The 22,342-nt window shown below is 44.8% G+C and overlaps 1 protein-coding gene and 1 pseudogene across 1 annotated transcript; both read right to left on the bottom strand.

Annotated features, from left to right (window-relative positions):
• Positions 1-4,915: 4,915 nt before the first annotated feature.
• LOC113947681 lies at positions 4,916-13,493 on the bottom strand (annotated as a pseudogene).
• A 4,416-nt stretch (positions 13,494-17,909) lies between these two features.
• On the bottom strand, positions 17,910-21,842 carry LOC113947710 (alpha-2,8-sialyltransferase 8F-like). Its single transcript, XM_027644555.1, has 6 exons — positions 21,799-21,842; positions 21,526-21,594; positions 19,858-20,002; positions 19,596-19,708; positions 19,295-19,381; positions 17,910-18,369 (listed from the first exon to the last, which is right to left on the bottom strand). Exons 1-6 carry the CDS (start codon positions 21,840-21,842, stop codon positions 17,910-17,912), a joined length of 918 nt encoding a protein of 305 aa, XP_027500356.1.
• Between the last annotated feature and the right edge of the window lie 500 nt (positions 21,843-22,342).

Genomic DNA, 22,342 nt, shown 5'->3' on the forward strand with positions numbered 1-22,342 from the left:
GCTGAATAAACTGAGGCTGGAGCGAAGAATCGCATCACTAATTCTCAAAATCCTGATCATGCCATTTTGCAGAGCACGTGACAAGGAGTTTATAACACGGAGGGGAAAAAATATCTCAAGTTTGCTTTATGTTCCCAAATACCCAATTTAGCATGTGTGGAGCTTATTTGTTATTAAAAACACAGAAAAGCAACACTTTAACAATACTATTTATATGAATACATGCTTGCAAAGGACTTGCATGTAAAATCACCAAAGTCTTGGTCCTTCAAAAGATTATTCAAATAAAAGAGAATGACAATTACCAGATACCTTAGAAAGACAGAAACATTGTCAGGGTGGAAAATATGGATAACTAGTTAGTGTTCCCATGGCCCCAACAGTCTGTGCTGCATCCCCCTTCATTGTTATTATGGAAGAAGTTCAGTGTCAAAAAGTGTGGGTCAGATTGCATCCTTATTTGACCTCAGTTCAAATAAACACTGCCAGAGTTTACTTGTAGTGGATGCTTCCTGGTTGTCACCATTTCTTACGAAATTAGGTTATCTGAAACTAAGCAGCATATTTGCACCAATTCCAGAACTTGGCACCGAGGTAAATAATTTGAAGAGGTTTGAGTTGTCAGGCTTTAGGACTTGGAGCTGAGGAGGATTGTACAACTCCCATTGTGCTGAAATTGTGAGTCTGCCTCCCAAAATTGAATACGGCCGAAGATTCCTCCCAGTCAAAGGAACAGAACAGAAAGGTTTTGCTGCCCATGGAGTGCCCATCTTCTGCACATGAGACACCAAAATGCCATCTCTCTCCCCTCTACATCACCTCACACTTCCCGACATGAAACAGTGGTTGTGTCCCCTCTAAATTATGTCAGGTTTTCAGTTAAAAGTGTCACCTCTGTCCTCTCTGAGTAATCCCAGATTTTCTGTCCAAAATGTTGCCTCTGTCTTCTCTGAGTTCCCAGGCTTTCTCTCAGAAAGGCTCTTTTTTCAACTCCAAAGTACCCCTGAATTCACCCTGAAAAAACCGTGATTTTGTTTCCTCTAAATTACCGCAGCATCTCTGTCAGAAAAAGCCACTGCTGCTCCCCCTCGCAATTTGCCTCTGCTTTCCCCTCAGAAACCTTCATTCTGTCCTCTATACACGAAGTCAGATATTACTCCCTAAAACATCCCTGACTAACTCAGGTTTTACCCCAAAATTGTCCCTCCTTTTCCATCTCAGAGAACGTCGATGTTGCCGCTTTCGGTCAGGAGGCGTCACCCGCGAGTCACCAAACTCTTGCAGTACCTCGCCTTCACCACAGCGGCGATTTCACTCCCAGCCGAGGTCCCGAGCTGGGACTGCGAGAGGGGACAGAAAAAAAACCTCCCAACACCCAGAGCTCTTCCTATTGCCTTCATATCGAGCATCTTTCCTTGCATTTTCCAGCCCTTTGTTAGTTTATATATATATATATATTCAAAAGTTACATTTGTATTCTCAAACCCTATAGGTCCGTATTCGGAATTTCTTATATCCTAAAGTCCTGTATATAATATAGCATGTGCAGGGTTTTATTTTAAAATAATTTTATACTAATTAATAATATTTGTTTATATATATATAAATTAGAAACTTTAAAGGTTTTAGTATTCCACACACACTCCCTATGAATTTTCTGGCATTTTTGGGCTGTAACCTCCCTTTCTGGGGAGATCCCACCTGACCCCCTTGATTCCCCACTCATCTCCTCCTCCACTGCATCATTGCTCTCCCAGTGACATCGGAGTGTCCCAAATGTGATCATCAACCCCCAGGCTCCAATCCCCTCCCTTTTTTTCACCCAAAATGTGGACAGCAGCACGTGTCTTTAATAATACCGTTGACATAAGTACATTACCCCCCTCCCCCCCAAAAAAAGGGGTTCTGCTAGAAAAATAAAGACAGGGAAGCCCCCCAAATGGTTGAAGTTCCCTCCCTCTTCCACCAGCTCCTGTCCTGCAGGCAGATCTGATTGCTTTTCTAAGAAAAAAAATTTGGAAGCATAAAAACCCATCCAGTAGGCAGGTGCTTCTGAGCCCACACTTCCCAGGTAAAAGATCAGAGGAGAAGCAGCACAGTAGGATCCAAAAGTGCCCAAAGGAGCTTAAAATTTACTGTGTTTGGTAGGAATATTTGAAAACAAAATGCTCTGCAGCTGTCTCAAGCCTGGAGCTCACAGAAACGAAATGAGCTCCCCATCCTACTCCATTTTATGCCTTCTCTGATCGAGGGAGAATCACATAATGCAAAAGGTAAGAGAGAAGACAGTAACACCTGTCCAATACCCTAAAAATTCTCGGCGTGAGCCCGGTTCTGAGCCCCCAAAACACAGCACTGGGTGTCTGCTTGTGAGCCTCAAATAACAGGACTTGGGCTCAGTTCCAAGCCCTGCAAATGCAGCACTGGATTTCTCCCTGTGACCCCAAAAACTGATCAAGTGACACCACCCCATCCACTCCTTTTATAGCCACAGCCCCCGCCATTCCCACCCCTCCCTGCTGTCACTCCTCAGACCCCACGCCTCACCTCACCCACAATTTTAACATTATAAATCCAAGATTTAATCCAGAGCACCACAAGCCCCCAGTGCAGGGATTTCCATATTCCTGTTATTTTCTCTGTGTCCAGTCCTGGGCATTCAGGGACTAAGGGAGGCACTGGCTGCCTGTGCTGGCACACCACAGCTCCAGGGAAAAGCCAAGTGAAGGGAGAAAAGAGCTGGGAAGAGGGAAAATCATGGTCCTCATAGAGCAGGGCCTGCTCCAACAGCATTTCCCACCTTTCCATCCATTGCCTTTGGAGCACAGGGAACACCAAGCTTTGGCCTGGTCTGGCATTATCTGTCCACGTCTGCAGGGAGACGGGAACTGCAGCGGGAACTCTCCTGTTCCCATGGATGCCTCTCTCCCTACAAACCCTTGCACTGAACCAGCATGTTTTCCACCTCCTTTGCCCCAGAGAGGGAAATAGAGGTGTTGGGCACTAGCTGCAGAGAAGTCAACTCAGGCTCAGGAGCCAGAGTGAAAAGGGAGCAACAGAGTAGCAGAAGGGTGCTGTGAGAGCAGCCTGGTTTTGTGGCTGAGTCACCCAGGCTGCAGAGGTGGAGTATGGCCTGTTTAACTGGGACAGGAAGGGGGCTGTCTCAAGGGAGATTTGCTGTCAGCTTGCTCCACATGTCCATCTGGCTCTTGGGATGCCTAGGAAACAATAACAAGACTACCGTGCTTTTCCCCACTAAGTGTGTGCTCCTGAGATCCAAGCACAGAGCTGCAGGACCTAGAGACAGTGGTTTCACCATAGAAATGTCACAACTTCTGAAGGGAGGGTCTGAACTAAATCTGTCAAAGTTAGCTAAATAGATTTCACCATGTACCCTTCTGGGAGCCTTTTTGGAGTCAACAGTGGTTTAGTCAGCACCTGAGAAATGTTGTGGGCCCTGCCCCCTGGGAAGTGGTTAACATGTGTTTAAAAGCAAGGGGGGATTTGTCTTGAGCAGCCTGATAGAGTCAGTGTGTTTTAACCACAGCATCCTGTCAGCTTGCAGCTTGTGAGACAGAAGTTAGTGTTGGGTTTTTGTGACTGCCAGCCAACAGTTGGGTGATTTATCAGAACATCCCAGTGTTTCCTGTTGGCCCCTTCCTAGTATTGGTGTGTGGAAAATCAGCAGCTTGTTCTCTCACCATTTCTCTTTAGACCTGTCTCTCTTATTGTTATGATCCACAATTTTGAGCCTGATTAATTTGAAAGGGCCACACATAATTAAAATTCATTTAAACCCAATAGGGCCAGAATTCACAGGTGTCCTGAAATCTTTTAAATTGGCCAGGGAGCCTTTCTCTTTCCCCGTGGAAAGCCCAAGGAAGACAAATTTAATGAAAAGGTAATCTAGAATGTAATAAGTAATCTTCTAGTTCTCAGTGGTCACTGGATAGGACAGTGGAATTTCAAAGATTTTCTTCCAACTTTCAGAAGAAATGGCACAGTGCAAATCAAGCATAATAAAACTTTATTTTGGTGCATATTAAGGAAACCTAAAACGCAGGTACCATATACTTAAAAAAAAGAAAAAATGCTCAAAAGAAGAAATGGAAATGAAAACACTACATCTGTCTGAAGTGAATTCCTTTAGGTCCAAATGATACCTAGACCTGCCTCGGAAAATTGCCACCGATAAAATCCTGTAAAAATTGAAATTACACAGTACACCCCCTGTGCCTGGGATCCCTGAGCAGAAGATCATTATCTCTGTAGACAACAAAGTAATATGACCAGAGGTGGTATTTTGAAAGCATACTGAGTATACAGTTAAATTTTAAGTTTTCAAAACTATCTAAGCAATTTGGATCCATCAGTGCAATGGATCCAGGAGTAGGAGAGCTTACTGTTCCTACTCAACAGAGGGATGAGGGAAATAAGAAACACCAGAAATTGTTCTATTAATGATTCTAAGCTAGACAAGAGTTCAGCATTATACAGCATTATACAGCATTAGCTGTCTAAGAAGGATTCTAGATGGTGTGCACTAAAGAGCACCTTGATGAAGTGAAGAGACTCACAGATCTACAGAAATGGGGGAGTTTGTTGATTCTTCAGATGTTCATGGGTAGCAAAGCTGACACACAGTGTTACCCTGTTGTGTGTTCTTTCCTGCTCTTATTCAGCCCATTGCTGTCGCACACAGTACCTGAAAGAGCAAACAGTGCTTGTTTTAAATTCTTATTCATATTTAATGCAGTGGTGCTGAGTTCCTGTTAATCTGCAATAGAGTAGCCAAATACTTTTTGGTTGTTTGGCTACCTGATATTTATAATTTTCCTTCCTTCTTTTCCTGCCCCTCTTTTTGTCTTTGTTGGCTTTTGGGATTCTCCCTTTATATTCTTTCTGATTTTGACGTTTACCCAGACTTTGTGCTTTGCCACTTGAAACAACCCACAGATTTCTAATAGAACCTGAGATGCTCTGGATTAGCCTGATTTTGGGATAAGGTGCAATTTGGAGGATAAATTAACTCATCCAGTGGAAACAGGAACAGCTGAACAGATGTCACTCCTTGTGGGGTTACAGAAGGATGCAAATGGCCACTCTTTGGTCTTGCCTCCCATGTTCCCAGGGACTGAATGATGTGTTTCCTACCTCAGAAGAGGAACAGCTTGATACTCATGAGTGCATTGAAGATGATGCTCTTTGCCAGCAGGACTCTCAAAGCCAAAACAGCCATGAAGAGTGTGTTCATTTTGACATTTGCTTTAAAAAGAAGAAGAGAGAAGAAAGTGTCATCTTGATATTAACCCCACCCTGCCCCACTCACCCCCAAAAAAGAAGGAAAATCCACACATCATAGCCAGATGAGGGATGCAGGAATTGGGGAAAATATGAGAGAGGAATGTAGTGCAGGGAAGAGAGGAGAATGGACTTCCCATTGCTGTTTTATCCCATGGGAATTTGTCTGCTATCGTATCTGTTAACCTGAAGGAGCAGGTCATTTCTCAATAAGTATTTCCAATTCTGACATTTCTGCACAGGAGAAAGCAGTTATTCATGTTTTGATATTGAGTCTGCAGAAAGTGCAGCTTATTGCTTAGTAAGTATCTCCAATTCAGGCATTTCTCTACCAAAGGCAGTGCACGTTCCTGCATTGTTACTGAATCTCCAATAAAGCAACTGTATTCTGATGTTCCTTTAGGCAACTCACCTCTTTTAGAAGCATCTGTAATGCTGCAATCATTAACTGTTCCAAATTCTTCAGTTTTCTCTTCTGTCAAATGATAGACAGACTCTATAAATTGTATCCAAACTATACAAAACAAGAATTGCACAAAACATACCTATAGTTCTTTTCCCAGCAGTAGTTAAGCAGTATTGGAGAATCAGGTGGCAGGTCATTAATTAATTATTAACTTGAAGAGAAAAATTAGCTTTCTATATGTGATTGCAGAAACCCCCCTCCTCAGGATTGTTGAGTTTTACTTTTCTCTCCCTTTTGAAGCAAAACAACAATTTAAAAAACGATCAAAAGGTAACCAAAATATCTGGGGAACAATCATATGTCCTTTTTTATTTTGTGTTTTTCATAGAAGTTATTTCAAGCTTTCTTCTAGCAGGCATGTGTACCCATGTCCCTTCAACTATTTTCTCTTAGATAAAGTTATACTCACAAATATTAGAGGGTTGTTTTTATTCTTTTTGGGGATGAGAAAAGTTTAGGTTGGTTTAGTTGCTTGTTGTGCTTTAATAGTTGAATTAAGGTCACATATGCTAAGTGCTTTTAAATATCTTGTCTTCACCTAAGTGCCTAAATATCTTTCTGACTGCACTTTTCCTTGCTAGATCCTCAAAAGGCAGGAAAAAATCGTGGAAGATGCATTTTCCAAAGTCATGTGGCACTTGGACAACAGCACTGTACCTGGCAGAGTTGTGCTGGTTTTGCTCCTGTTCCCTTTGTGCGTAGCCTTGCAGGTCACCTCTGCATCTGGCTCCACTCCAACGACCTTCATGGTGCTGTACATCCCCCCAGACGTGACCAGAGGTGCCTTCAGGTCGTACAAAACAACACTCTCAGGCACATCAAGGCTGATGTTCTCAGGGTAGAAAGACCTCGCCAAACAAGCCATGTTCAGTTTATTGTCATGTTGTTTAGGCTTCTTTGATTTGAGCACAATGACTTCTGGGGCAGATTCTTTTTGACTCTCTGAAAAGAAAAGAAGCATTGTTCTGTGTTGACTTCATTTTTCTGCATGCTTTTCTGAGAGCTAAATCATGGGTAGTTCAGATACAGTCCAGCCACATCTGTCCCCTGACAGCTGAGTGTCTTTCTATGTTTATTTCTTCCTTCTGTTTGCCATAGAGGAGATCAAAGATGGAAAGGGAGTATAAGGGTGGGATTTTCATTGGAGCTTCTAATCTCTTGGACTCCTAAACTTGTCCTCATATACATACACACACACACACACACACACACACATATATTTAACTGAGGGACCTTGAAATGAGGGAGGGAAGTTTTAAGAATACAACAGAAATTATCTAATTAATTTCTAATAAAAAAAATAAATACTAAGAACATTATTTACTTCAAGAGTAGCTTAATATGCTTGATATGTATGATATATATGAAAAGGTTTTGGTGTTCTTTTTTAATTACCCAAAAATGCTTCACTTGATGAGGCTGAAAGGCTTAACCATAACACACAGGGAGAGAAGACTTCAGAAATACGTTATTAGTAAAACAAGTGGAACTTACTTGGCTCAACTGAAAAAGTGGTTCCTGTTCCAAATACGAGCTTGTCTGTTGCCACACTGTTTGCACATAGTCAAATAAACCCACCTTCCTCACCACACTCTAAAGGTGTATAAAACCAGACAATAAAATGCCAGAGTTTGTCCAAAGGATCCATATATGGACAGCAATGAAAGTGCTCTAAAATCAGCAAAATCCTGAGGGCAGAAAAAATAATTTCATTGCAGAGTGATTTTAAACAATTTGATCCAGGCCAAAGCTTCTCTCTTCTATTATCTCAATAAGCAATATACTTCCTGAATAAGTACTCCTAGGAATTCTGCAGTTATCTTCTTCAATATATTTCCTTTTCCCATTCTTTCTTCAAAATGTATTGTTCCTTTGGTAATCTGAGGTTTTTGAATGAGACCTTATGGCATTTGTGCCACTGTGAGCTACCCCAAGTTCTCAGCACAGTGATATACTGAGTTACAAAAAGTGCTGCTTCCTTCCCTTTTCCTGTACAGTGTTTCATGTGAGACTTGGAGTTATATGCCCTATATACCACATAAGAAATCACATGGACTTTAAAATAGGGATCTGAAGGTGGAAAGAAAAGAGGAGATTTGAACCTGCTTGACACCTGTAAGATTATGATGAAGGATTATAATGTTGGTCTGGTAAGGCTCAGATTTTAGTCTCATGACTAAAGTCTGAGTATTATTCTACAGCAATTTGCAAAATTCTTCGGAGTTACAGACATGGGACTTTTTTGATGTTGTTTTTTGTATTCTTTATGCTCTGATTTTGTTGCCCAGGAAGAAAAGGAATACACTCAACCTGGGGTTTTCGAGTTGTCATCTTTCTGGGTGGGCCAGTGTGAGGATCATTTGCTACCTCAGGAAGTCTTTATCCTGCTTTTGGTATTTTTAAAAATTAAAAAAAAATTATTGTTCTTTACTAGGTAGAGATACATTGTTCCGTGTGAGGAGTTATTAAACAAGGATTTTACCCTGGGTGGTGCAAAGAGGATTGACCAAATCCTGCATAATGGGCAAGTTCTGCATCCTTAGTGCCACCTGAAACTAAGGACTTGGGTGAAACATTAAATGCAAGCAAAGATAAATTTTGCTTGAATACATCCTTCATAAGTAGGCTGGACAGCAAAGCAGCTGCCACTTCAGTGTTAGAAGGGAAGTTGTGGTGGTGAAATCTTAAATCTTAAAAGGACATGTTGTAGTTCTCTTACCCTGAGGTAGCAGCTCTAAGCTAAACTCATACTAACAGCTTATAAGGAAAAAGAAAACTTGGGTACAGGTGGTATACCAAGGAAACACAATTTAATACCAATCTCTAACTGCTGTCAAGCTGGAGAAGGCCAGGAAGAAGGGAAGTATATTAACATCCTGAAAAAAAAAAAAATCCTATGTGGTGGGAGATTATATGGCAATTGTGAGGTAGTATAGGATTTTTCAACCCAAGTCACAGTGACTGCAAGGGGAAAAGGTGCAAAAGTGCTGGTCTGGTCCTCCACTAAAGCAGTGCTGAAAGTTGGCCATAAGGGTTAATAAACATGCACCAAAAAGGAGGAGGGAGGGGACCTCTAAGATGACCAGGGCATGGCCCTCCTCTCTTCCCAGAAGCTATGAGTTGCCTGGGTGACTTCAGGCAGACTCTAAGACCTCCTTAGTGTTTAGCAGCAATGGAGATTCTGCAGCAATCTAATCTATAGCCCATGAAGATGTTTAAGAATGAATGCATTAACTTAGGGTTGCTCTGACAGTGAAGTACACTGGCATTGTCAGAAACTCAGACAGTGTTCCTTTCAGTTGTCCATGAAGATATAATGAATGGGAAGAAACTGCAGCTGTCATGGGCAAAGAAAGGATCCGGGCCATGGAGGAAAACATTAATCATGCAGTTCAAGAGGGAATTAATGCATAATCTCTTAAATCATTGAGTGGAAGGAGAAACAGATGTGGAAATGGCAGGAAGGGTGGGAGAATTGTAACACTAGATGGAGGTGGTGGATAAAGGGGCACTGTTTGCTGTGAGCTGAGCTGAAGATAGAGGGATCCATTTCAATGGTGATGCTCAGTAGTAGAGTGTAGGGTCATGATCTGGTCAGGGAAAACCAGACCTGCCACATGAAGCTAAAGTCTTCTTACCTAGCTTCAAGGGCCTGCATTTGAGGGAGTCATCTGAATGTTGTGAAGAGAGTCATGCACCAAATACAATTGATTGAACTGTTTTATCTCTGTAAAGTAGCTTGGGAAGCAAAAAATTTCTTTAGAACCAATTGTTTCTCTGCAATGGAGTAGAGGGGACACAATGTGTAACTTAGAAACTTCTAAACTGTGTCAAGTAAAAACATGAATCTGCTGAACTGGAGTTGGTACGAGTATGTTCAAAATCAAATGATCTGGAAACCAGTATCTGTATTTGAGTGTGAGAAAAACTGGCATGGCATATAGTGATTGTCCCATAGCTTGAACCCCAGTCAGAATCAGATGTGTTCTTCAGGATGCAGCTGTCTGGGGGAAGATGATGCCGTGAGGAATTGGGGTAAGTTGCACCTTCAGGCTTTTCCAGAAGTCAGTTTGTGCTGGGTGATTCAGTCTCCTTTAACCACTGTGTCACCGAGACCACACAGTGGTGAATAGTCATACAAAAACTGTCTTTTCATTCCAATGTCAGGTGACACCTCTTCTTTGATGTCTTTTGAATGCTGCATTTTTTTCTTCCTCTGCCCTTTTGTTGCTGGAAAATCAAACCACAATTACAGTTATTAATAATAGCATTGCCAGCATCACCTTTATGGTAGATTAAGGTAATAATACAACTCTTAATGAAATATTGCCCACAGTTGGTGACACTGAATATGGATCAATTTGGATTGTAAGAGACCTTTTAACTCAAATTACTTGATTCCAGATATATTTTTAATAAAATTCTAGAGATTTAAGGGAGGATACTTTCCTAAGAATGTCAAGAACCAGATGCAGTCAGATTACTTTCTTATGTATTAAGATTATTCTGTACCTAAAATCATTCATATCTCTAATATTTCCATGCTCTAGAAAAAATAAGTCTCTGATACACAAATTCTTCAGAGGTTAATTTTCATTGGTATCACTGCCTCTTTTTCTGTGTGGATTCTGGGTGGGAGGCGAGGGGTTGTGGTGGAAAGGGATGGTGATATTTGACCCAGAAACAGAGAGTTAAAGAATAGATGAGAATGGAAGGGATGTTACAAGACTGTTAACTCCCAACCCCCTGCTCAAAGTAAGGTCAGATAAAGCAGGTCACTAAGGACTATATCTAGTTGAGTTTTGCATATGAAGACTCCACAACCTCTCTTGGCAAATTGTCCAGATCCAGGATGTGAAAAATCTTTTGCTTTGTTTAAGTGGAATTTCCTGCATTTCACTTTGTGCCCATTTGCTCTTGTCCTTTCCCTGGGTACCACTCAGAAGAGTTTGGCTTAATCCACTTTACTCCCCTCTGTCAGGTATTTATACAGAGAAGATCCCCTGCTTCCCAACCAACCTTTCTTCCAGGCTGAACCATCTGGTTCTCCCAGCCTCTTCTCACCATGACAGACACTACAATTCCTTAGTGATTCCTTAGAGAGTGGTGGTGAACAGTTGGCAGCCGGTCACTTGTGGCGTCCCCCAGGCATCACTGTTGGTCCCAGTTCTGTTTAATATCTTTATTGATGATCTGGATGAGGGGATCAAGTGTACCATTAGCAAATTTGCAGATGATACCAAGTTGGGGGGGAGTGTTGATCTGCTGGAAAGCAGGAGGGCTCTGCAGAGGGACCTGGACAAGCTGGAGAGATGGTCTGATTCCAAGGGGATGAGGTTCAAAAAGGCCAAGTGTCGGGTCCTCCACTTTGGCCACAACAACCCTCTGCAGTGCTACAGGCTGGGGACAGAGTGGCTGGAAAGCAGCCAGGCAGGAAGGGACCTGGGAGTGTGGATTGACAGAAAGCTGAACATGAGCCAGCAATGTGCCCAGGTGGCCAAGAAGGCCAATGGCATCCTGGCCTGGATCAGGAACAGTGTGACCAGCAGGAGCAGGGAAGTGATTCTTCTCCTGTACTGAGCACTGGTGAGGCCACATGTATTGATCCCAAGCCTCACTGATATTTCCCAGAGCAAGTCCAGGCAACTGTCATTTGAGAAAGGGCCCTGCCACCACTGCAGTCCCTCCCCCTTTTTGTGCTTCCTCTCCCTGCAATGGCATCACTGTGTGCTGCCTGGCACAGAAGTAGGTGGCTGTGTCCGAGGCTGTAAGGGAATGCAGCTGCAGGGAGACCTTGCTTTTGATTTTATCTGCAGAAAGGGTAACTCGGCCTTGGAAGGTTAGGGAATAGCCTGTGTTATTCCCAAAAGGGTAGATCCAGCCTACAAATTGCAGGTGCCCTCCTGGGGTCTGACGGACACAATTCCAGTCATATCGAGGGCTGTCCAGAGCTGTTCCCTCTACAGTGCAGGTGAGTGAGAATGAGCCAGAGACCTTCCCCGCCTTAGGACCAGATGCCACCATCTTTATGTTGGAAAGGGTACCTGGAAAGACATAGGGCAGGTGGGAGATCTGAGTGTCTGTGAGAAAGCTCATGGGTGCAGTAGTCCATCCTGGGGTTGTAGGGTCCACAAAACCACAGAATTTTGGCCTTTAGTTCCAGAACTTATACCTAGAGGCAGTGGCTTGTCCAGACACCACAGACCAAAGAACTGCTGAGGTAGGAGACTCACAAGACCCTGTGTAACTGCTCGTTAACGCTGCATCTTTAAATACAAATCCAGAAGCTTGGTAGAAGGAGAGTGTGGAGTTCCCAGTCCTTCTCAGTTCACCTACTCCTTTCACCAGCTATGCGTGAACACATATCCCCATGCACAGAGAGTGCAGAGAACAGGCTGGACGTGGACACACAGGGAATTGGTTTGTTACTTGCCCGTGAGCACCAGAGGGACAAAAAGCTTTTTGACCTTCTATTGGGGCTCTTAAATCTTCCCAAGAAATGTCCTGACCATAGAAAATACCAAGTCTGCTCAGAGTGAGACTGTGCAGCTCCTTGGAGTCATGAGGGTGCAGGATGCACAAAACCAGAGATGTGCTCTGGGAGCTGCTCCTAGGGGTGGTGGCCTGTGTGTCCACAGCAGCCCCACACTGCAGTGTGGAAGAACTGTGGCTGATGTAGGAGGCACGTGGCACAGGAGAGATGCAATGAGCCCCTGGGTGCTGTCAGCCCCTCTCCACCTGTCACCAGCTGCACCTGAGAGCTTACACCTGCCAAGGCACATGGCCACAGCCACAGCAACAAGAGGATATGTGCAGGGTGCTCAAAGGCCTCCCATCACTTTCACCTGTTGTGTCACACTCTCAGGTTTGCTCCTCACCACCACAGACAGCACATTCAGCAGGGACAGGGTATTTGGTCAGGAGAAAGGAGAATGCTGGGGTGCTACAGCCTGCTCCTCTCCCTTTTATAGAGAAAAGTTAAAGCTCCAAAGAGGTCCCCATTCCCTGGCACAACCTTTCTCTGTCCATGGGCTGGATACTTCAAAATGGCCCTGTGTTCCTGAGACCCCTCTTGGGACCTGTCTTACCTCCTGCAGTTGCTGCCAAGAGAAGACATGACAACATCAGAACCACCTCCTGCTCCTTCTCCTCCAGCTACAGCCTGATTCTCCCCAGTTCCCACCTCCAGCAGGACAGTGCATTCTCTGGGGGTCTGCAGAGATGGGTCGAGTTACCATGGCAGGGCAGAGCTCAGATCTGCCTAGGGCACAAAGACCCAGCCTGGCTCCCATCCCTTCTAGCCCTGAGACTGGTGGATCTCTCTTCTATGCCTGGCAGCGGGGTACTGCAGGGCTATATCAGGCATCCATCCTCCAACCTGCACACATCCTATAGGAGGGCAGGAAAGGACAAAGTATTTTGGGAATTATACATGTCCCAGGCAGGGGAAAACACACCCCACCCCCTTCCCCTTGTCTATGTACTCTTCCCAGGAAAGGGAGAGCTCTCACCTTTAGGGAGTGCAGAAAAGGTGATGACCAGCATCCAGAGGAGCATTGCAGGCTTCTCCAGAGGAATCTGCATGGTGCACAGAGAATTAGGAAAGTAATATTGTGGGACTGAGAAGGGCTCACACATTCCTCTCTTTGGGTCAGCAGAGAAATGGCCTGTCCTTCCAGCACTGAAGGCTCAGACTTCCTTGGCAGATTTGCAGCCTTTTCTGGGCACTTTGTAGCTGCAGGTACTTTGAACATGGGGGAGTTGGGTACACACGTCACTGCTGCCCTGGGTGGGGCAGGAAACCACACTTGCTTTTTTGTACTGCTCAGCCTGCACTGGAAGTGCAGGGACTTCTCTTGCCTCCCCAGGCCCCTCACCCTTGTGTCTCTGAACCTCCTGTAAGGAGCTGTGGCCCTGGAGATGACTGTGGTCATGCAGTGGCTGGGAGGGGACAGCTCCACACTGTGGAGAGGATCTTCTCCTCTGGAGTGGTATCCTCCCTCTCTCAGCTGCCTTACATGAGGGGATACGACCCCCGCCTGTCACTTCTGAGGTGTTCTACCTGGCAATATGTCAGGGATAGGAGCTGAGGTAGGGGAAAATGTCCTTCTCCCAAAGACTACTGTGTTCTGGAGAACAAATCACTCTTACAAATGCAATGTCTCCAATGTTCAGAGGAGCTTTCAGTACATATGTCAGTCTGCTTCAACTTACATACCCCAGGGGGGACCTTGCAGCATTCCAGGAACTGTCAGCCCTGGAGCTTCGAGAACATCTCAAGAGAGTCTGGTGCTCTGCTGTTGAGCTGGGACAGGCTCCTGGGTCTGAGGGAGCTCCTGGAGCCTCTGCCCAGGAGCAAAAGAGCTGAGGACACTGCCTGCAGGCTCCAAGATGAATGAGGTAGAGAGGCTTAAAAATCTGGTATGGGAGGACAGAGGAAATCCCACTGCTGGAGAAAGATTCTCGGACCTTTACACAGTAAGTCTCTCGCTGCAGTGCAATGCAGATGAGTAGTCTGGAAGTATTTCTTAGAACTGGCACATACCATGGTTTATGCAGAGGAGGAGAAGGTGCTCCTGAGCAGGCTTTCCCTGCTGCACTGTCAAAGGACAGGACACAACATCTTCCTTCTGCCAGGAACGTCTGCAGGGGTGCTCAGCCATGTGTACACCCAGAGATGGCTGGGGCTGTCCTTCAAAGCAGGGTCCCAGTGCCCCAGGAAGCTGTGTGCCAGGGCAGGGACTCCTGCCTGCCAGGGTCATGGTCAGCACCCAGCTCACCTGGACAGCTTCCCATGGCATCGCAGGAAGAAGCTCTGGGGGGCAGGAGAAACCCCTTTCAGGGTAGGTCCTGCTTTTGGGAGGGTGCTGTGTGAGTCAGGTCTGCTCACACATCCAGACAGGACATCTCTAGTAGAGACTTTTCAAGAGGAAACTCAATGCAGGGATTAGTTTAAAGTTAAGGACCTTTCTTGTGTTTTCATTTTCCTACTCTGAGGGTAGTGGAGTGAGGGGAGAGAGGGAAAAGGAGCCCTCCAGTTTGAACAAATCACTCAGATGCCTGATCTGTAACTTTAAAAGATCAGCAGATCTTCTGGGAGCCTTGTAAAGTGTTTTCAGCCACTCCTCTGCCTGTGGACAGCATTAGCATCAGCTTTGGATGCTAACAGACCCTTCAGGTTGTTTTGACCTGCCCTTCTCCATCTGCAAACATGAACATTGCCCAGCCAATGCCCTACAGAGATGGGTGAGTGCACAAAGTTTGGGATGCAGTCTGTGAGCACTGACAGGGAAAAAACTAGGGAAGGGGAAACATCTCCCAATGGAAAATCTCCAGGCAGCGGGAATATGATCAGAGTATGAGAGGAAAGTAAAAGCAGAAATGTGGGAGGGAAAATTCAGAAACTATGATCCCCTTCAAAGCACACAGCTTCCTCTGAGCAAGCTCCTTTGTCTCCTCACCAACCTTTGCCCTCAGGGCTGTGTGTTCCAAGACCTGAAACATCTCCTCTGCAGCCAGACCTTCCCTCCCTGCTATTAGGGCTACTTTCAGTGTTAGGATTTTCTCCTAAGTGAGCTGAATCTGTCTGAGATGACCTGGGGATTCTGTGGTGCACCAGCTCTGAATGAGGACAGCTGACCATGACCTGCTCTGCCCTTACGAGCTATGTGCGACAATTGTGGCAGATGGTTTTGATATCTGAATTAGGACTAAAGGCCTTTATTTGACTAATAAATTCAGCAGCTGGACTGGATTAGGTGAAGCAATGTAGGGATGTCCATGAGACTACCGCCTTTATAGTCACTGGACATCTAGTAGATACAGCTAATGGGAAAGAGAGAGACTGAACACACCCTCTCTGTGGCACATGACTCAATTTGATCAGAGAAATACCTCTATCAGCTGCCTTGAACATAACAATTGTGTTCAGAATTAGGACAAGGGACAGGTTAGCTTGTACTAAAATTTACTCCTTAATCTACATCATTGTGTTTATATCTAGCATTTCCTATTTCTCCTCCAAAAAAAGTTATTGTTCCACTGTCCCTTGTGGACATCACTACATGCAGTTTGGACTTAGCATACAGTTAAGGAGTGTTTTCCTGTTCATTAAGTTGTATTTTGTGTAACTTTTGTTTGTTTACAATGAAGAGAAATCCTCCCGTGCCTGTGTGCAGTCAGTTCTCTGAGGAAAGCAGGTGGGAGTTGGTGCAAAGGAGCTGTAACATCCCACTGAAGCTGCAGATTTCAGTGGAGAAGTCTGATGTAAGGAAAAGTGATGGAAGTCCCACAGGGCAGATAAAAGGAAGGTGATGAGGAAGTTTGTTGTTATAGTGTCTGGGCTCAAGGAGACTGCTTTTCCTGTCCACCCAGATCTCCTTAGGACACCCTCTGGATCATGTTGCTATCACTTCTGTAAAGTGAAAAATTATTATAATAGTCTTAAAAAGCAAAAATCCTTTCTTTTTAAATGGTCGTTGAAATCTTCATCATTCACTACTCCCCTGAAACCTCTCCAATTATCTGTACAATCCTCAAAGACTTGAAGAAAATTCCAGAATTTTAATGAGCCCCAGGGTGTATTTGGTTCTAAATTAGTTACTGAGAGGAGATTAAACAAATTGCTCAAGAAGACAAAGTCAGAATGAAATTCTGAAGTTTCTTGGAGTATTAATTGGCCCCACTGAGGGCCTTTACTGACAAAGCCTCTCCACGGACTCATTAATGCTGAAAACTGGAGGCAGCGATGAGAGTCAAGCAGAGGCACCATGCAGGTGGTTCTGATGCTGTGTAAAGCCTTGGGGTATTTACCAAGGCAAATGCCAAGCCCCGACTATCACTCTCCTCCTCCCCATGCATGGCTCAAGGCTCTTCCTGGGGCAATAGGATATGAGCTTTGTGATCCCAAGTGAAGGACAAAGGTATGACACCCCGCCTCCACGGGGGATCCAACGAGCTGCTCTGGTGAGGCTCCAGTGTCACGAGGACATAGAATCATATCATCATAGAATGGTTTGGGTTGCAATGGAACCTTAAAGACCACTTTGTTCCAGCCCCCCTGATGTGAGCAGGGACACCTCCCACTAGACCACGTGGCTCCAAGCCCCGTCCAACCTGGCCTTGAGCACTGCCGGGGTTGGGGCAGCTGGCAATCCACCAGACAGTGAGGGCTGACAGATTAACTCTGATCTGCAACAGCATGAATGACGACTAACTGCACAGCTCGGGCAAATAGGTAGAACTGAATGCTTTATGACTAATGCTGGTAAGACAACTAGATAAAAGAATCAGCTAACTGAGCCTGATTAAAACAAACAGAAGCCAACAAAGCATAACAAAAATGTGGCAAGCGTTGAATAGTTTATTGACAAGTGGTGTTAGAGAAATTAAAGTTTTTGAGAGGAGGTACTCAAATTCTGAAATCTTAATAAGTTAATAAATTTGCACTCTTGACAAGAAAGGAAGGAATTTACTAGTAATTTATTAATAGAATTTATTTATTTATAATTAATAATTAAGCATATAATCATAATTATATATAATATATAATAATTTGATTGATAATTAATTATATAATTATATATAAATAATAATGTATAATTATGTTTTAACCCCTAACAGATAAAAATTAGCACCCCCCAATTAATTAAAATTAAAATTATCTGATGCCATCTACTGATCATCCAGTAGATGACCCTCTACTGGAACAATGTGGAAAAGAGAAGGTGAATACTTTTCATCCTTAGAGTGTCTAGGTTTGCATCTAGGTCTGTGTGTTTCCATCAGAAGCTCCTGGAATGGATAATAGCAAGAGCAGAAGTCATGTTCATAGAATAACAGAATCACAGAATGACTTGTGTTGGAGGGGACTTTAAAGATCATCCAGTTCCAAACCCTTTGCCATGGGCACTAGGGACACTAGGGACACTAGGCCAGGTTGCTCCTTGCCCTGTTCAACCTGGCCTCGAACACTTCCAGTGTTCCAGTGTTCCAGTGCCCCAGATGGGGCAGCCACAATTTCTCTGGAGCGCTTGTGCCAGGGCTTCACCATCCTCACAGTAAAGATTTTCTAATTGAAAACTCTTTCAGTTTAAAATTATACGTTCTTTAGACTCTGTTTCTTTGTCTTTGTCTTGACCCTTCAGCACTGCCCCACGTGCAGCTGCAGCACACCATGGAAGTGCATATCCACATAGTAAGCAAACTCTTTGGGCATGCTGTGAATGCTCTTTTTGGGAAGCACGTTGTCATAGTAATGATGGGGCAGGGAATGGCCATCTGGATGCAAAGAGAATGGCCAGAATCCATAGAGTGTAATGTGTTGGCACAACTCCAGGGCAGCATTCACTAGAATGAAACCAGAGGAGAGGCGATAGACATGAAAACCATGATCACGCCAGTACTTGCTTAGAGCACTCAGATACTGAGGGTGGAAGAAAATGACGTGAGACTGGGAGCCAGAGTCCTCTAAGGCATAGAATGCTCGGTAAGAAACCTCACTAAGTCCAGGGAAGGAGAAAGCTGCGATGAGAAACCAAGTCTTTCCGTAGAAAGATGCTGCCTTCACAAACGGCAGGCGTCGACCAACCAGACCCCGAAACCTGTGAGGCAAGAGATGTGGGACTGTCACCCTCTGCCAACACCATCCTCATTCCCTCCTACCTTCTTATGCTATTCAGCCCCAAAGCAGTGAAATAACAGTTGTACTCTTTACCTCCATTTTCTCTTACTATGTGCCTTTTGGGTGATCTGAGTCCCAGATCCTGAGGTGTACCTAACACAGACCAGAGGAGCTGCTTGAAAATACCCAGAAAGTTTGATAGTGAGCTGCTGGTTAAAATGCTGGAAAGAGATCTTCAAATTTAAAACCTTCATGGTCCCACAGCTCAAAATTCATGGAGAATGGTGTCCCATACTGGTGGAGCAGAGGGCTAGGAGAGAGTTGATGCCACCTGCTTTTAGACATCTACTACACAGATATCTACATCTGAGCTAATTGCCCAAATGTCTTTTTTAGTCACTGGAGGGAAAGAAGTACAGCTGGATCACATCCTGATCTGTCTTATTTTACATGTCTGCTGTAGGACAAGTAGTACCTATATTCTTCACTAAATATGGCAGCTAGGTGAGATTGAATAGTTCCCATCAGAGCTCCTCCCAACAGCAGCAGCTGGGAGCCCCTCTGCTCGTCTTGATGTCACCCTCGAGAGGATCAGCTCACTGGAATGACTGGAAATTCTATTAATCTCTAGTAATAAGATAAAACAATCAGTCTTGATCAAACTCTGCTCCAAATAACTCCAAGGCTTGCAGTATTCCTCTGTATACTTCTGCATAGAGGGGAGAATCTCATGTCAGTAAATGTCGGTAGCTTTTTTTTGGACAAGCCTTGCATGGTAGCAAAGGCCTGTCTGTTTTCTGGGACTCAGGGCAGAGGCAAAAGACATTGCCTCTTCAAGACCATAGTGTGTGGGGGAAAAGAAAGTTAGGAGTCCTGTCCTCTGTTTTCACTACCACACCTATTACCTTGTGTTAAGGATACTTGGGTTCACAGTGGCAATATTTGTCTTTCTGCCCACATCATCAGGGAAGTCCATAGAAGGCAGGTTAAACCTGATTGAGGTGATAAGCAAAGGAAGGAAATGAGAAATAATGTTCTATGATATCCTGAGATCTTACCCATCCCTCTATCCACAATTTCCCCAGCCCCTCACCTTCAACCCCACTCAGAACATTTCCTCTGTCTCCATTTTCTCTACCAACACCCTATTCCCATGAAAGCTCCCTCCTCTGGCCAGTGTCTCATGGACAGGCTGGCAGCAATTACCTGATTACAAATTCGTGCTCATCAATTTTAGAGCCACAGCTACTATTCCTGAGGATTCCTCCATTTCCCACTACAGCACAAGTTTTGTAGAGACCATCCTGAAAGGGGGATTTCTGTAAAGAATATCATGTAGAAATGCACTTATCCTTACAGAATTACGGTAAAGACCTACCACGGATCCTCCAACTGGACACACTCCAGGGTGTACAAGAGGAAAGCATGCAGACTGTGAGTTGTAGTCTCCACCATAAAGCACTCCTACCTTTGGCAGGATCTCCAGCAACCCACTGCTAACTTTTAAGCTCTTGGAGCTGCTGGCATCATAGAACAGTCTGGAGTCCAGGGGTGCATTTTCCTGTGTCACAGCCAGCCAGGCCGAGGCATTGCAGCAGCACCCCAGCTCTGCCCTGTAAGGGCAGAGAGTGAGCAGAAGTCTGGGGGAAGAATGAAGGAGGACTGCCACAGGATAAAGAAGGAGAGAGGGCTGAGAATGAGAGCAGAGGGCTAGGCAAGGTGCTACAGTAGAAGCAGAAGTAGAGGATTAGGTAAACAAGTAGCACAGTGTAAAGGGACAAAAAGCTCTGCGAAGTACAGGGAACCCAAAGGAGGCATTGTGTCAAGTTAGAACAACTTCTGTCATACGCTCTCTGTTCATCCATCTCCACGCATCCTTCATTTTCTTCCTTCTCATCCACACACACTTCCAGAGTATTCTCTCTCTGTTTTCCACTCTGTAGCCCAGTCACAGTTCCAAAGCCTTTCCTGTTTGCTTCAGCCTCAGCTTCACTCTTGACCCACGCTTGCATTCAAGCCCTCTTCTCATAGCTTAGATGTGTGAGATAAAAGGCCAGCATATGGGATGCGACAGGGTAACAAGCGTTATGCAAGGAGGGTGGGTATGGGTGTGTCTGCATTTTTCGTCCTGACAATGTGACCTGGAGAACAACATCTCTTTAGATACGATTGTAGGTGTAGGCAGTCATGCAAGGATCAATCTAATAAAAAAATCTGGGCAGGCATTCACCCAAAACTCATCATGCAAAAGAAGATGACCAAGAGACTGTTGGAGTAAAGAAGGAGTCACCTGAAACAAAATATGAATGAAACATGACCATTTTTCATGAGGGTCGAAAAAGAGCAGCAGCCCAAACTTGATCTGGCTGTGCCAGAAGTTGCCTCACCAGCACAACATCTGCCAGGGCCAGGCAGAGCAGCTTCACGGTCAAATGTTGTGCAGAGCCTGCGTGCAGCCTGTCAGCACTGGGTGCAGCAAGCAGGGACCCACTGCATGGACAGTGTGCATATCTGGATTCAAGCTTGTGTACTGGAGAGAAAAAGGGGTTCCTACAAATCTAGAGCACACAGACACGCTGTGAAGAGGATTTGCTTGTAAGTGTGTCAATAAGTGCGGCTCTGTGTGTTTAGAATTTCTTGGGCTAATTTGCAGAAGGGTGTTAAGAAATTTGTAGTTGTATATTGACAATTTTGTAACCGTCTTAACATTTTGGTTTATGTGCTTCCTTATTGATATTTGATCCTGAATTTCTAGTTCACCCATTTTGGGTTAAGCATGTGTCATCATTAAATTAATAAACCACTTTGGTCATGATTTTGTTGAAGTAGGTGAACTGAGTAGCTTTTCTCTGTGACTGGTGGGAATCACCTGTATTTGGCCAAGGCAGTAGCGTTGAACTTCCAGCGGCAGCTCTGCATTAATTTCAGGTGTTCCAGGCTCCAAACCTCATTCACCCTAGGGCAGAAAGAGCTTGTAAGAAAGCGACTTGAATGCTCTCACAAAGACTTGCTGAAAACAAATGACTCTGTTGCATCCCTTCCTACACCCTGGGCCTTCACTGAGGCTGCCAGGTGACCCTGTCAAGATAGTTGCCCGTCTGCCACTGCCCAGCACACTTGCAGCCATGACTCTCACCTCTGAGGCTGTGTTATGTTGCTCAATAGTCCTTGACATGCTTCTGCTTCTGGAGCATCGACGTCAGGTCTGTGAAAAAAAACGAAGGGTTAAACTGAGCCAGAATACCATGTCCTCACACAGCTTTCCTCCATTGCTCCACCCCAACAGTCCTGTATCCCAATATCTCCCCTTGGCCATCTCCTGGCACTGCCTGCCACCACCCCAACCCTGAGATATTCACCTGAAACAACCATAATTGCATCCTTTTGCTACGCCTATTTCCTCTCCTACCCTATTGATTCCTCCGCTGGAGGCCTCCTGGAGACACTCTCCATGTTCCCACTTCCTTTCCAGGGGAGGGGGAACACAGTTTCTCTACCCTCTCCCTCACTTACATGCTTTGGAACACCATAAATCTCATGGAGACAAATGAGACTAGAGCTACAGCCAGCAACAGGACCCATAACTTGTGCATCTTCAGCCGTTCTGGCTTGACATACACCTCCCTGGTGATGCTGTTTGTCATTTGGAGGGGGGAATGAAGCACAGGAAGGCCGTCAGCTTGTTGGAGTGACTCCAGAAGAGGCTGTGAAGTTGATGAGAGGGCTGGAGTACCTCTGCTGTAAGGAAAGGCTGAGAGAATTCAGATTTTTCTGGACTTCCAGTATCTGTAGGGAGCCTGCAAGACAGATGGATATAGACTATTTACAAGGGCCTGGAGTGACAGAACAAGGGGGAATGGCTTCAGACTGACAGAGAGCAGAAATCAGATATTAGAAAAAAATCTTCCCTATGATGGAGGCCCTGGTGTAGGTTGCCCAGAGAAGCTGTGGCT

The sequence above is a fragment of the Corapipo altera genome, unplaced genomic scaffold (assembly GCF_003945725.1).
Source record: "Corapipo altera isolate COAL_440 unplaced genomic scaffold, ASM394572v1 50, whole genome shotgun sequence".
Lineage (NCBI taxonomy): Eukaryota > Metazoa > Chordata > Aves > Passeriformes > Pipridae > Corapipo > Corapipo altera.

Excerpts from the sequence above, each read along its gene's own strand:
- LOC113947710 (XM_027644555.1), bottom strand. The coding sequence starts at position 21,842 with ATGGAGAGTGTCTCCAGGAGGCCTCCAGCGGAGGAATCAATAGG. Across the intron at positions 20,003-21,525 it reads AACATAACACAGCCTCAGAG|GGCAGAGCTGGGGTGCTGCT; the intron begins GTGAGAGTCATG and ends CTGCCCTTACAG. Across the intron at positions 18,370-19,294 it reads CCAAGTATCCTTAACACAAG|GTTTCGGGGTCTGGTTGGTC; the intron begins GTAATAGGTGTG and ends CTTGCCTCACAG.